Genomic DNA, 14,096 nt, shown 5'->3' on the forward strand with positions numbered 1-14,096 from the left:
ATTTTAATTTATATCAACTCTATCATCATATTTTTATATTGGCATTACGTTGCCGCAACGTAGCAACACCATACAATATTAATTACTAGGGTCTCTTGGACGAAAAACGGGAAGAGCCATCATGCATGCTTTAGATAAACTAATGTTAGTATAGTAGGATCTGACTATCGTGTAGAAGGTCTGATTTTCAAGTAATTCAGCAACTGAATCTTATTTGATTTAGTCAACCAATTTTTAATTTTTTGCTAAGATTCCTGTGCTTTTTCATGGGGTGATTACAACCTCGTAATGTAGGCAAATTATGATACAACAGTCAGGGCCACATATTGAGACATCATGTACGCTTTCATATGGCAATACAACAACAATATATAGTCTTACAAAATAAGGGAGATGGCAAACACTTTTTTTTAGCATGAGAAACACTATTAAGATGATGAGACTATCGAAGGTGAAATACTTTTTATATATGGAAACAGAACTATTTATTCACTTATTAAACACACATGCCGGCCATAATGTCTTGTTGCCATCTTTAGGAGGACAGTCCGTTTATTCATGGACACATGCCTGGCTAGTATTCCAAACATGGCCCAAGCCTACGATCTACTACATCTTGTTCATACATTGCCAAGATAAAAATAAGCTGACCCTTGTTGGCCATCTGGCACATAGTTTCCTACCCCGTCCATAACAGCTGCAACAGAACCCATCATCTGTTGCTCACTCCACATTGGCTGATGACCCACTTGTTGATTATATATGGAAGGGGAGCACTGAGCTTGGTTGTTCATGACTGTTAACGAGCTCGTCGGAGCCTGCAACTTAAAGCTTAGGTCATTGTTGAGGCCGGTGAAAGAAAGGGCTTGCCGGGTGACAGAACTATTATTTGCTGCCAATAGCTCATTGTCATGGAGCCTGACATCATTGATGCTGTAACGCTTTGTCCCTGACGATGCCTTTTTCTGTATTCTCTTGAAAAACTTTTGTGCATGGCTTGAAACTTGGACAGGGGTCTTAGTGGTGACGAAGTGCTTGGATATGTTTTTCCAGTCGCCACGGCCATAGACTTCCAGCCCATAAAGAAATGACCTGTGAACATAATGTTCAAAAGAATTGTTAGGTTAAATTGTTTACTGAAAGATGAATTGTGCAGTTGTTTTACTGAAGCAACTAATATAGATTGAAGCAAACTACCAATTTGACAGGTTCGAACTACTACAACAACGCATGCTTACTTTTGTTTATTTACGGGTACTGGATAGAATATATGTATATCAGAAATCCATAAGTGAACGAACATTTTGTAGACAACCAAAACATATTACAAATTCAAAATTATCATACCTCTATTTTTCTGTAGTGAAACGACAATCATTACAGGTTATTGATCTGTTTGATTGCGACAAGACGTACCATATCGGAATTTAATGGCCTATTTTACTGCCTTTCTAATTTTTAATCAAGGTCCAATCACATAAAAAATTTAAGCCAAAAAGTAAAGTAAGAAAGAAAGTTCATCAATATCTAATTTGCAGGGATTAGTATTTATTAAAAATGTAAACGTAAACGTCCAGATATACATTTAGTAAAGTGCAATATCAATTTAACATACCTGCCTCATAGAATTAATTCGCAGAGCTTAATTATCATATGTTGATTTTAAATAAAGAACAACTAAAACTACATGACAAGGAAGAATATAGGTATCGACTAACTTGCGTTCCTCTTTGGTCCAAAACTTTCGTTGATGTGCGGCAACAACTGGTCGATCAACGGAAGTATTGTTCTCCAAGACCACCATCTTGTTCTTGTCTACCATCATCGGAGCCTCCTCCGTCTTCCGGATTCTTGTATCCTCCAGTCCGCAACGAAATGAAAATCCATTATCATCCATGGTTGTATCCTCATCCTCTTGTGCCTCAAAGTTTTCATTAACAAGGCCGCCCATGCTGTAAATGGAAATTGACAGTGTCCAGTGTACATTTAGTAAAGTACAATATCATCACCAACATAAGCTACTGATCTCACATAATAAATATGCACAACATTCTTAATTGGTATATGTTCACTGAAAACAAACAACAATTAAAACTACATGACAAAGGAGAGCATACAACCATGGACGAACCTGTGTTCCTCGTCGGTCCAAAAACCCCATTGATGTGCGGCAACAACTGGTTGGTCTATGGAAATATTGTTCTCCAACACCTCCATCTTGTTATTGTCTGCCATCAGCGGTGCCTCACTCGTCACCGTGATCCCCGTATTCTCCATAGGACAACCAAAGGACAATCCATTATTGTCCATGATTGTTGCCTCCTCTCGTACACCGAAGTTTTCATTCGCATGGTCGCCCATGGTGTAGATACCGTGTGTGCTGCTAGCACCATTCTCCTCCATCGGTAGCTCATAGTTACCGTTGAAAGGGTCACAAAAGGTGAAAATGTTTTGCGGGCTACCACTAGTAACATGGGTCCCCTCCCTCCACTGGGTCGTATGCATTTCCACGGCGAGATCAATATAAAGATCTGTTACCTGTTTCATGGTCTTTGAAGGGAACAATGCATGGAGAGAATTCACGATGTAGTTGTGCTTCTTGTTCTTGTCATCGTTACTGTCGTACATGATTTTGTTGGTGTTGAGCATAGCAATGAGTGAGCATGCCTCCTCTACCTCAGAAGAGGTCCACCCCTGGTTGACTATTGGATCCATGAGAAAGTGGGTAGTTGAACACTATAGAATTATGAGGAGTATGAACTATGAAGATGAGTTATAGCTTGGGGATGGAGACTGGGGAGTAAGATAGTGTATTTATAGCCCTCTTGTGTGCAGTCCTACTTTTGCTAATTAATTTGGCTCATTTATAGTTTGTCGGTCCATACTAAAGTAGATTGAACTATAGTTAAGATAATTAATTCTTATGACCCTATGAGGAACATCCCAAACTATTTTAAGTTGACCTTGACATTGTGTCTTTCTTTGGAAAAAAAATCTTTTCTTATTTTGCCAATGCAAATAATTGCCACCGGCCTCCAAATATACTCAAGATTGCTAGAAACAACACGCGCAGGCCTATTGAGTATTGATCAATTTCGGTGTAGATAGATAGGACACGCATCTTGTGCGCATGCATGACATGTGTTCTCATCTTCGAGTGCAAGACCCAAACCATGGTTTCTGCCGCTCTCAAATATGCAAAGCACACAGGATCTAATTCGGTTTTGGCTGCTAGTGACACGTACATCAATGGAATTTTATTGCATACACATTTGCAAATAATTGTTTAATATCTCCCCACGATAACTAGGCTACATATATGATTCACACATTACCAGCGAAGGTAATCATATCTTTTCTCTTAATTTTGGTGACCATTCTTCCCACATCCAACTTACAAAATTCCATCTATAGGCAGATTTCTTGGCTTAGGTCATTTAATGACACTTCATGGTAAAAAGATTCAATACACGGGCCAATCAATTGTGTACATATCTACATGACATTTTTATATGTATATATAGAGATACAAATTAATAACCCATGAAATCAATAAATTTTACACAATTATCTTCCATCTCTCTCTCTCTCTCTCTCTCTCTCTCTCTCTCTCAAAACAATTTCGGGATTTCTACGTGATATACACAAACAGAGATGTTTTAAAATGGAAATAGGTTCTTTAAGTGCATGATGCATCGTCTAGCTATCATATGGGACCACGTGCATACTCATGCACTTATATGCCATGTTTCAGCCATGTTCATAAATGGCTTTTGCTTCGTAGTTTTAAACTTAGTTTTAATACTGTGTACAAGTTAATAAACTAGATTATAGAAAAGGCATCAATGATAACGGGCTTCGCAACTGTATATTTTTTCTAGTGAAGGAAAAAGATTATGTTGGAAACGAATATTTTGGCAATGCAACTCGATGTATTGATCGGTGCATAGCGCACGTATATATGGAGTACAAGGTGGGCCACAACCTCAACTATACAATGACTAGGAGGTGGGCCGGACTATACAATATACATGCACAAACCATATATTCAACACCCCCCTGCACTCGAAGCGTCGCCGGAGACGCAAAGACTACTGGACCTGAACTCCTCGAAAACAGAAGTAGGCAGTCCTTTTGTCATAACATCGACAAACTGTTGCGCCGTCGGGAGTAGGCTTGCAGTTAAGCATGCCGGCACGATCGAGAAGCTCATGGGCGTAACGCTGCTGATGCAGAAAGAACCCATCTGGCCGGCAAACCACCTCAATGCCGAGGAAGTAGTGGAGGGGCCCCAAGTCCTTCAGGGCAAACTCATCGCTAAGACAAGTAGTAAGCCGCTGGAGAAGCGCGACAGTGGAAGCCGTTAGGATGATGTCGTCGACGTAGAGCAACAAGTAGGCCGTGTCAACCCCGTGATGGTACATGAAGAGGGACGCGTCGGAGCGGGTCGATGTAAATCCGAGCGTTTGCAGGAAGGCAGCGATACGCTGGTACCAGGCCCGAGGTGCTTGCTTCAACCCGTAAAGAGAAAGGGAGAGCAAGCACACATGGTCCGGATGTGTGGCGTCGACGAAGCCGGTGGGCTGCTCACAGAACACCTGCTCGGCGAGGTGGCCGTGCAAGAAGGCGTTGGATACGTCCAACTGATGCACGGGCCAAGCTCGGGAGACGGCCAGCTGAAGCACGGTGCGAATCGTGCCCGGTTTAACAACCGGACCAAAAGTGTCGGTGAAGTCCACGCCCGCACGTTGCCGAAAGCCTCGAACCACCCAGCGAGCTTTGTAGCGCTCGAGAGTCCCGTCGGGACGAGTCTTATGCCGAAAGACCCACTTGCCCGTGATGATGTTGGCACGAGGTGGCCGAGGGACAAGCTGCCAGGTGCGGTTCCGTAAAAGCGCATCGAACTCTTCCTGCATCGCAGCGAGCCAATGAGGGTCCCAAAGGGCGGCTCGAGCTGACGATGGGAGAGGGGACGGCTCGGAGACGGAAGCGGCGAGAAGATACTCATCGCTGGTGTACCGCATACTCGGGCGGAAGGTACCGGCCCGAGAGCGAGTCATCGGGCGGGGCAGCGAGTCCGGGGCGACAGGCGAGGACGAAGAAGAGCCCGCCGCCACGAATGCCGCGGGCGAGACCGCGGGTGAGGCCACTGCGGGCGAGGCCGCCGCGCGCGAGGCCGCCGGGGAGGGCGCGGGGGGCGCCGAGGAGGCCCGCGCCGATGGTGGCGCAGGGGGCATCGCAGGCGCCGGGAGGGGTGCAGCCCCTAAGGAAACCGGCCGGGGAGGAACTCGACCCGGGGCACGCGGGCACCCTCAAAGCCAGGAGGCGGCCCGAGAGAAGCACCCGAGCAGCCGTCACCAGGAGCGGGCAAGGCCGCAACATCCGAAGGTACCTGCTGAAACGGAAAAACCATCTCATCAAAGTAAACGTGTTGGGAAGTGATGACCCGATGTGAGATAGGATCATAGCAGCAGTAGCCTTTGGTGTTGGGGGGATAGCCAAGAAAAATACAGGCCACGGACCATGGTGCGAGCTTATGAGAAGTAGTGGAAGCGATTCTAGGGTAGCACAAGCAACCGAAAATGCGAAGCTCGGTGTAGGAAGGTGGCGTGCCGAACAAAAGATGACGAGGAGCAAAATTCCCGCGAGTGCGACAGGGACGGATGTTGAGGAGTAGTGATGCGGTGGCGAGCGCGTCAGGCCAGAAACGTGGTGGCACGTTGGCGTGAAAGAGGAGGGTGCGAACGCAGTCATTAAGAGTGCGAAGCACGCGCCCAGCGCGACCATTTTGTTGCGAAGTGTACGGGCAAGTGAGACGAAAAATCATGCCGTGTGTGGCGAGAAGGTTGTGGATTGCAAGATTATCGAAGTCCTTACCGTTGTCTGTTTGCAACGCATGAATGGGGCGACCAAACTGCCTGGAGACATAGGAGTAGAATGCAGTGAGAGTGGCAACAGAATCCGACTTTCGCCGCAATGCGAAGGTCCACACATAGTGCGAAAAATCATCAAGGAGAACAAGATAATAGAGATAGCCCGTGTTACTTGCAACAGGAGAGGTCCAAACATCACTATGAATTAACTCAAATGGGTATGAAGCAACATGCGAGGAAGTGCTAAAGGGTAAGCGAGTATGTTTGCCGAGACGACAAGCATGACAAGTGTGATCGTCGATCTTATTACACGTGAATGAAAAACTGCGAATAATAACGAAGGGTGGCAGGGTTGGGATGACCAAGACGAGCATGCCAAAGGTCCACTCCAGCGGAAAGCGCCATGGGTGCAGCGACGGAGGATGTGGAGGAGTGGACCGGGTAGAGATCGTCGGGGCTGTCACATCGGTGGAGCACCATCCGGGTACGGGCATCCTTAACAGAAAAGCCAAACATGTCAAATTCAACGGTGACAGGATTTTCACGTGTAAGAGAACGAACAGAAACAAGATTTTTAATGATGTCAGGTGAAACGAGTATGTTAGAAAGACGTAATGGAACGGAGTTAGAAGGAAAAGCAGCATGGCCGACATGAGTGATGGGCATGGAAGAACCGTTGCCCACGGTAATGCGAGCAGCAGTGTGAACAGGGTGAGCGGTAAGAAGGTTACCGGGGTTGGCGGCCATGTGAGTCGTGGCTCCAGTGTCCATGTACCAGTCGCCACCACCGGTGTACTGCTGTGGCGTGGGGGCGGTGTGGAGGGCCGCTAGCAGCGCGGGGTCCCATGGTGCCGGCGGGAGGGCCGGGGCCGACAGCAGAGGCTGTGGCGGCAGTGCCACGAGCCCACCGGCCGGAGGCAGCCCATAGGCCACCGAGGGGCCGTAGAGCGGCACCGGCGTATATGCCTAAGGGGCCGCGTACAGAGCCTGATGAGGAGCCGGGCGGGCGCCAAAAACACCAGGGACGGGGTGCGCGGTATGGGCATGGAGTATGCATGAACAACCCCCGTCCAGGGGTTTTGGCCGGCCTGCCAGGGCAACAGCGGGAGCTGGTGCTGCGGCTGGTGCGGCGCCCCGCCATGGGCAGCTGGCGGCTGCTGCTGCTGCTGCTGCTTGCGGCCACCTCGGCCGTGATGCCCGCCCCGGCGCTGCTGCTGCTCGGCGGGGGGCGGCGGAGGGGCTGCAGCGGCGCGAGATATGGGAACCTGGGCAGCGGCTGCATGTGGAGGGGCCCCTGGGCGGGCCGCGGCGGGGGAGCCGGTCCGGTGGGCGGCGCAACGCCGCGGGTTCCGGCGGTGAGAGCAGTATGGGTGGCTCAGGTGCGCGACATCCGCATCCTCTTCTCCTCCACCTTCAGGTACGCGACGACCTTGGGGAAGGTCGGGTTGGTGATGAGAGGGATGTTGGAGGTGGCGTTCCCGAAGTCTTCGTTCAGGTCGACGATGAGAGTGCTGAGGAGGAGCTCGTTGGAGACCTTCTCGCCGAGGTCACGGAGCTCGTCGACAAGCTTCTTGAGGCGCATGCAATAATTGTCGACCGACGAGTCAAGCTGCTGGCACCCAAAAAACTCGCCGTGCAAGAAAACCTTGCGTTGGAGCGCGTTGTCGGTGAAGAGGTCGTTGAGCTTAGTCCAAACGGCATGTGCGTCATCATCGGCGGAGACCACCGTGTGGAAGAGGTCCTTCGAGATGGTGGTGTAGATCCAACAGATAAGAGTGGCGTCGATGGACGTCCACTCCTCATCGTCCTCCATGAAGCGGGAGTCCACGGAGCCATCGATGTGATCGCGGAGATTGTACTCACGGAACACAAGGGAGAAGTACGTCTTCCAGGCATAGTAGGTGGAGGTGAGTTGATCGAGGACGACGGGAACCCGAGCGAGGATATTGAGATCACGGATGACGACGGGATCGGGGCCGTCGAAGGGGTTGGTGCGGCGGCTGCGGGTGGTACCGGTGGAACTGGGGAAGGCCATGGCCGAGAGGGGAGGGCAGCGACGCGTGGTGAAGCGGCGCCACGGGAGGGATGGCGGCGCGGCATGGGTGGCGGCGCTGCAGGTTGTGGGCGGAAGCGCGAGGCGGCGACGACACACAGGGGGGCAGCGGCGCGGCGGCGAGGAGACGAGGCGGCGGCGGCATGAGTTAGGGCTAGGATCGTAGGTATGATACCATGTTGGAAACGAATATTTTGGCAATGCAACTCGATGTATTGATCGGTGCATAGCGCACGTATATATGGAGTACAAGGTAGGCCACAACCTCAACTATACAATGACTAGGAGGTGGGCCGGACTATAAAATATACATGCACAAACCATATATTCAACAGATTAGAACGTACGAGTATTAAGTTTCAACCAATTATTACGCCAGATTGCTAACTGATAAAATTATAGGAGGTTAAATTCAAACCGTAGCATTGTGAAGCATGCCAACACCAAATCTACATCACTGGAGCAGGTAGTCCTGATAACTACAGTCGGGAAGTCGCTTGACGTTGCTTGAGATACCAGTGACAACAATTTGAAGCACAAACCTTCAACACGGAGAACAAGGCGAAGGCCAGGCGAGGAGACCCAACCTACAACGTTGATGATATAAGCTCCATACCATGACTTATCGACGAGAGTACCAGTGCCACAGTGGATCGATGTGGAAGCATTGTAGTTGATGACTCTCCCTCCCCCCTCCACCGTTATGGTAGATATAAATTGTCTTTTTTATCCAGTTTCAATTATTTTGCTCAATGGATTCTATCTTAAACATACATTCCTAACATAATAAAACTTTTTATTTCCTTATATTGAGCTGAAAAGGAGAAATAAATGGATTTCTAGTCAAATGCAGCAATTTGTAGAACTAGTCCGGGCTGCTTTTGTAACCGGATGCTGTTTTTGCAACAATCGAGGGTGTTGGTTCACTTTGTTCTTCCTTTTCGAAAACATACACAAGCAAAACGACTACTGGTTTCACGTCAACAAGGCATATATTTGGTTTTTCATTTTCCAATTTTGTTTAAATATATTGTATAATTTTTTGTTTTAGTTTACCATCTTCACTTCCTTTTTATTGCTGATTCCCTTTCTTCTTAGTTTTTTTAATCATTTATTGTGTACCCTACATAGGGCACTCCCTTTATGTTTTCTTCTTTATTGTATCTTTTCCACTTGCTGATTTGTTCATTATTTTTGTGACGCATTCCTAAGGTAGTCCACAAACCTTTTATTATTGCTTATAGTTTGTTGTCGAACAACCACATCAATATTTTTAAGATGGTGTGTGTGAAGTTATTTAATTAGTATTCAACATGGAAATTTGAAATATTTTAGCTCATCAAGAATACTTTTTCACAAGGACGGATAATTTAGTTTTGTTGGATAAACGAACCCCTCTGATCATGAAACATTTTTTGTCATATATAACTATTTTTATAAACTAGGGGAACCAAATGCATTTCCACCTCACTCTATCGTCTCACGCCTCTCTCCAAAGAAAGGTGCCTAGGATTCTTGGATAAGTGCCACCACCAGGTTCACTCTCCTCTAGGGGCCTTTCGGTGCCATTGAGGTGGGGGAACTCTTGTTGACATAACCGAATATTTTCTTTAGTAGAGTTATAAACAACTCAGATTTAATAGTATGTATGCTCTCAAACGAATCATGAAAATATGGTAATGCTATTGTCAAAATATGTCCCTGCATAAGTATCGTGGAATTGTCACGGCAGATGTCCTAGTGTGAGGACTTAGTCGTGAGGCCAACGCATCTATGTGATAGCTTGAGAGGGGTTGAGCGGAATCGAGAGACGCAACACAAGACAAGGATTTAGATAGCTCCGGGCCTCTGGAGACATCATCCGGTAATAACCCTACCTGATGTTTGTGGCTAGGTCTCATTATCATCACGAGAGAGTCGCCGATAAACCGGCTCTTTGTGTCTAGCCCTTAAGATTCTTTCTTCCTACTTGTCCCTCTTTGGGGAGCCCTGCCCCTCCTTATATAAGTTAGAGGGGTGGGTTATATGTGGAGTCCTATTAGGATTAGGACTAATCTACCTTCTAATATAAACCGGATACAAATCCGGGTCTTAACTCCTTGTAGGTAAATATTCCTCACGCCTTTCCTCTTAAACCGGCCCACCATTACCATAAACTGGCCTTATGGGCCTTGGGCCTTGTCATCCGTCTGTCCCGCCCGCCGGGTTACCAGTGAGTCATAACGTTCAGACATGTTGCTTGTAAACCGTCTTGTCAGGGCGGATCGCCAGTGAATCGCCAAGTGTCAACTGGGTCTCAAGTAAACCGCCAAGCTCGGTCGGGTCATATTTCCGGCCGGGTCATACCGTGGGGTATATCCCCGACAATTAGTAAAAAAACATGACACATCTTGTTGATAAAATCAAGAAACATACAACTAAAGATAGCTTTTCCTGTTTTTTTAGCACAACTTTTATGTTTTTGTCGAAGATTCTTACTTATTTTTGGTAAATTAGGTAAAGTACCTAGAATTAGGGTTTCGACTTCGAAAATATGTTTGTGTTTTAACGTCACACTCCCATCGGTCTGTCCCATGGACGAGATCACACACGCACACAGAAATGCCCTAACATGCTTCTAGCGACTGGAAGTTATTGGCTTGATTTTGTCGAGGCGAGTAGTTGGAGTGTTATTATACCAAAACCTAGATTCCTTAAGGAAGAATGATGTTTTCTCAGTTGTAAATTGTTGTTACTGAACTCATTGAGACTCTATTATAGTATTAGTATTAGAGAAATAAAATAGCTATGAGCTTAAGACAAACCACTAAATTAAGAAAATGGGCCCATGGATCTTCCCACTCCAAAATTTCTAGGCATACTCTCACCTAAAGAGGTGAGGATTGCACTTTATCGGGTCGGAGAAAACAAGTTATGTTGTACCTTGGGTTGGCTTGCAAACAGATTTTCCTCCATTATTCTTGGGCTTCTTAGGCATTTCTAGATCTAGCTTGCGCTTGTCGCAAATAAAAAATTATAGTAGCTTCAATAGCATCTTTGCCTTCATAATGCATAAATCAATTTTTTTTGTTCATTTTACAATGGTGATACGTTTTGTTGTCCCCAAAAACTATACAAGAATAAAGATAGTTCAAAAATAAAAAATTGTTGTATTATAAATTATAACCATTACAAATAACCATTTTCCTGCATGTAACAATTGGTCCATATAAAATAAGAAGAATAAACATACGGTAACACTATTTATGCATATACCTAGATTTTTGTAAATTTGTCACTAGATTTTTGTTGGTGATACAAAAATGGACAATATAATTGTATATTGGTAAATATCTACATATACCTAATCCTAGGTAAAAGATGTCAATCATGCATAGTAGTAGTATGTGTGGTCCGGGGTCCTTTGATCTACACAAATTTGAAGTGTCACCATAGCATCATGCCTCCGGTCCATCTGCATCGATGTCATATCCTCACCGGTCGCTTCCTATGCTGAAGCACGACCCAAATAATATGATGGAGGAAGTGCGCAAGAGCAAGCAACACTACCTGGCCACAGGGTGTGGAAGGATGCTGATGAGAGAGACACGAGATGCGAGGATAATGCTTATTGGGAAGCATGCTCAATAGGGGAAGAGGAGGTGGTAGCTCATGAATATTTGAGAGTGCACAATATTTTTTATCTACACGTGAACTTGTATGGGTTTTGACCCATCGACGAGTTTCTTCATCATTTAAAAGAGAGGCTTAAATACCATGGTGTAGAGCGAGGCCGGCGAGATGAGATTCCACCCATCAATGGCCAGCATCAGACTAAATTAACTAAAAGAGCATGGTCACCCCATCTTTGGTTTTGGTAATTTATGACAATCCCTATGGACTAATGGTTGCTTTGAGATACTTGAAGAGTTTGTCCATAGGAAATTCTTGAAGATCATATGTTGGCTTGAAGGCAGATTATTGATGACCAGGTGTTATTCAAGGAGTTATCCAAAGAATGGTCATGTGAGAGTTGAGCCTATTGAAAGCATGTCTTGAAGAAGAAGATTATCTGAACACTCATGTCTACCTTCAAGACATCATCCATGGACAGTGAGAAGAAAAGGTTCAAGGTTGAGTTGTGCAAGTTCAATAGGAGCATCACGATGAGATCACATCCTTGAATCTTGCCATCCATTCTGGTGATAATGGACAAGTGAATATATGCCTATGAGATTATCTCCCATAGTGGTGTATGGGGAAGGAATTTACTAGTCTTCATCCAGCCAACACAATCAATAAAGGTGATTCAACTTGAGGAGGTCAAGATTGTCATCATCTAGCCAAGGTATTACCGGTTTTCTATCTTACTATTCTCCTGGTGTTAGTTCAGAGACCGGGTTATAGGATCAATAGCCGTAATATCAAGGTGGGATCTCGAGTGAGTAAATTAATCGTATTGTTTGTAGAGAACTCAAACTTTGCATCCTTGGCATCATATTTCTTGGTTCTTGTTTGGCTTTCTATTTGTGAGTCTTAGAACCTGTTGTTATCTTCATGACAAGATCAAGTTCATCGAAAATGGATTTTCCTATGCATCTTTACTTACATTTTTGATGTTGTTTTTGTTGGTTCTTCACTCATAGAGATTTCACACTTCTATATCATTTGTATTTCTCTAGTCGTTAGCGTTCTATCAAGCTTGAGTTTGTTGAAATTAGAGTTCATTTGCAAAAGTTATGAAAGTTCTAATTTTACATGTTTTCTGTAGTCTTTACCTGGTCTAGTTATACTGCTCGTGCTAGTGGTTGTACCGCTCCTTGGAGTGGACAGAACTATGCACGGCTTGGCGGTTGTACCGTGTTCCTTGGTGGTTGTACCACTACTTTCTTGAGCGGTACTACCGAACCAACTACCGGTCCAACTACCGTCCAAGAAGTGATTCCCTTGGGTTTTGCAGCGGTGCTCAGGCGGTGGCCTAGCGGTTGTTCTAGTTATTTTCATAATAACCGATAAAACCGGGCAACCGGACGGTTCTACCACTTTGTTCGCCCTGGCCACCCCTGTAGCTGGGCCGCAACTCCAAGTTTCATGCATGTACCGCTCCAGTGTATTCTACACTATAACAGTTAGATTTGTGGGGGCCTATTTAAGGGGGTCTTCTTCCCCAATGGTCCTCACATTTTGGAGCACACTTTCTCCTCCATTGTTGAACTCCAAAAGCTTTGCCTTCTCTCTATTCCTCCCTTGAATCTTGCATCTTTTTTATGGAAAAGAGAGAGATGACCTGGATCTACATTTTCACCAATCCATATCTCCTCTAAGAGAGGGGAACCTTGTGGATCTAGATCTTGGAGTTCTTTGTGTTCTCCTCCTTTGTTATTCCTCTGATATTCCTCCATAGCATTAGTTGTTTGGTGAAATTTGGGAGAGAAGGACTTGAGCACTCTATGTTCTTGAGATTGCATTTGGTGTGTATGTTTGATTCGTGGGAGTGAAAGTTGAGAAGCTGATTTTTACTCTTGGATGCTTGGGCGCCTGCGGTTGGTGTTGTTGCAAAGCTCAATCATTGTGGTGTAAAGCTTCGGGCAATCTTCAGGAGCCTGATGTCTACTACACAACCTTCTTCTTGTAGATGTTGTTGGGCCTCCAAGTGAAGAGGTTTGTAGGACAGTAGCAAATTTCCCTCAAGTGGATGACCTAAGGTTTATCAATCCGTAGGAGGCGTAGGATGAAGATGGTCTCTCTCAAGCAACCCTGCAACCAAATAACAAAGAGTCTCTTGTGTCCCCAACACACCCAATACAATGGTAAATTGTATAGGTGCACTCGTTCAGTGAAGAGATGGTGATACAAGTGCAATATGGATAGTAGATAATAGTTTTTGTAATATGAAAATATAAAAACAGCAAGGTAACAAATGATAAAAGGGAGCGTAAACGGTATTGGAATGTGTTGAAACAAGGCCTAGGGTTCATACTTCCGCTAGTGCAAGCCCTCTCAACAATAATATCAAAATTGGATCATATAACCATCCCTCAACATGCAACAAAGAGTCACTCCAAAGTCAATAATAGCGGAAAACGAACGAAGAGATTATGGTAGGGTACGAAACCACCTCAAAGTTATTCTTTCCAATAAATCCGTTGGGCTATTCCTATAAGTGTCACAAACAGCCCTAGAGCTCGCAC

General features: G+C 45.5%; 1 protein-coding gene across 1 annotated transcript; it reads right to left on the bottom strand.

Annotated features, from left to right (window-relative positions):
• Positions 1-443: 443 nt before the first annotated feature.
• LOC123154486 (uncharacterized) lies at positions 444-2,773 on the bottom strand. Its single transcript, XM_044573208.1, has 3 exons — positions 2,132-2,773; positions 1,719-1,952; positions 444-1,092 (listed from the first exon to the last, which is right to left on the bottom strand). The coding sequence occupies exons 1-3, from the start codon at positions 2,713-2,715 to the stop codon at positions 621-623; spliced, it is 1,290 nt and encodes a 429-aa protein (XP_044429143.1). The 5' UTR covers positions 2,716-2,773; the 3' UTR covers positions 444-620.
• Positions 2,774-14,096: the final 11,323 nt, after the last annotated feature.

This window comes from Triticum aestivum, chromosome 7A (assembly GCF_018294505.1).
Source record: "Triticum aestivum cultivar Chinese Spring chromosome 7A, IWGSC CS RefSeq v2.1, whole genome shotgun sequence".
NCBI classification, from domain to species: domain Eukaryota; kingdom Viridiplantae; phylum Streptophyta; class Magnoliopsida; order Poales; family Poaceae; genus Triticum; species Triticum aestivum.

Excerpts from the sequence above, each read along its gene's own strand:
- LOC123154486 (XM_044573208.1), bottom strand. The coding sequence starts at position 2,715 with ATGGATCCAATAGTCAACCAGGGGTGGACCTCTTCTGAGGTAGAGGAG. Across the intron at positions 1,953-2,131 it reads TGGACCGACGAGGAACACAG|CATGGGCGGCCTTGTTAATG; the intron begins GTTCGTCCATGG and ends TTCCATTTACAG. Across the intron at positions 1,093-1,718 it reads TGGACCAAAGAGGAACGCAA|GTCATTTCTTTATGGGCTGG; the intron begins GTTAGTCGATAC and ends TTATGTTCACAG.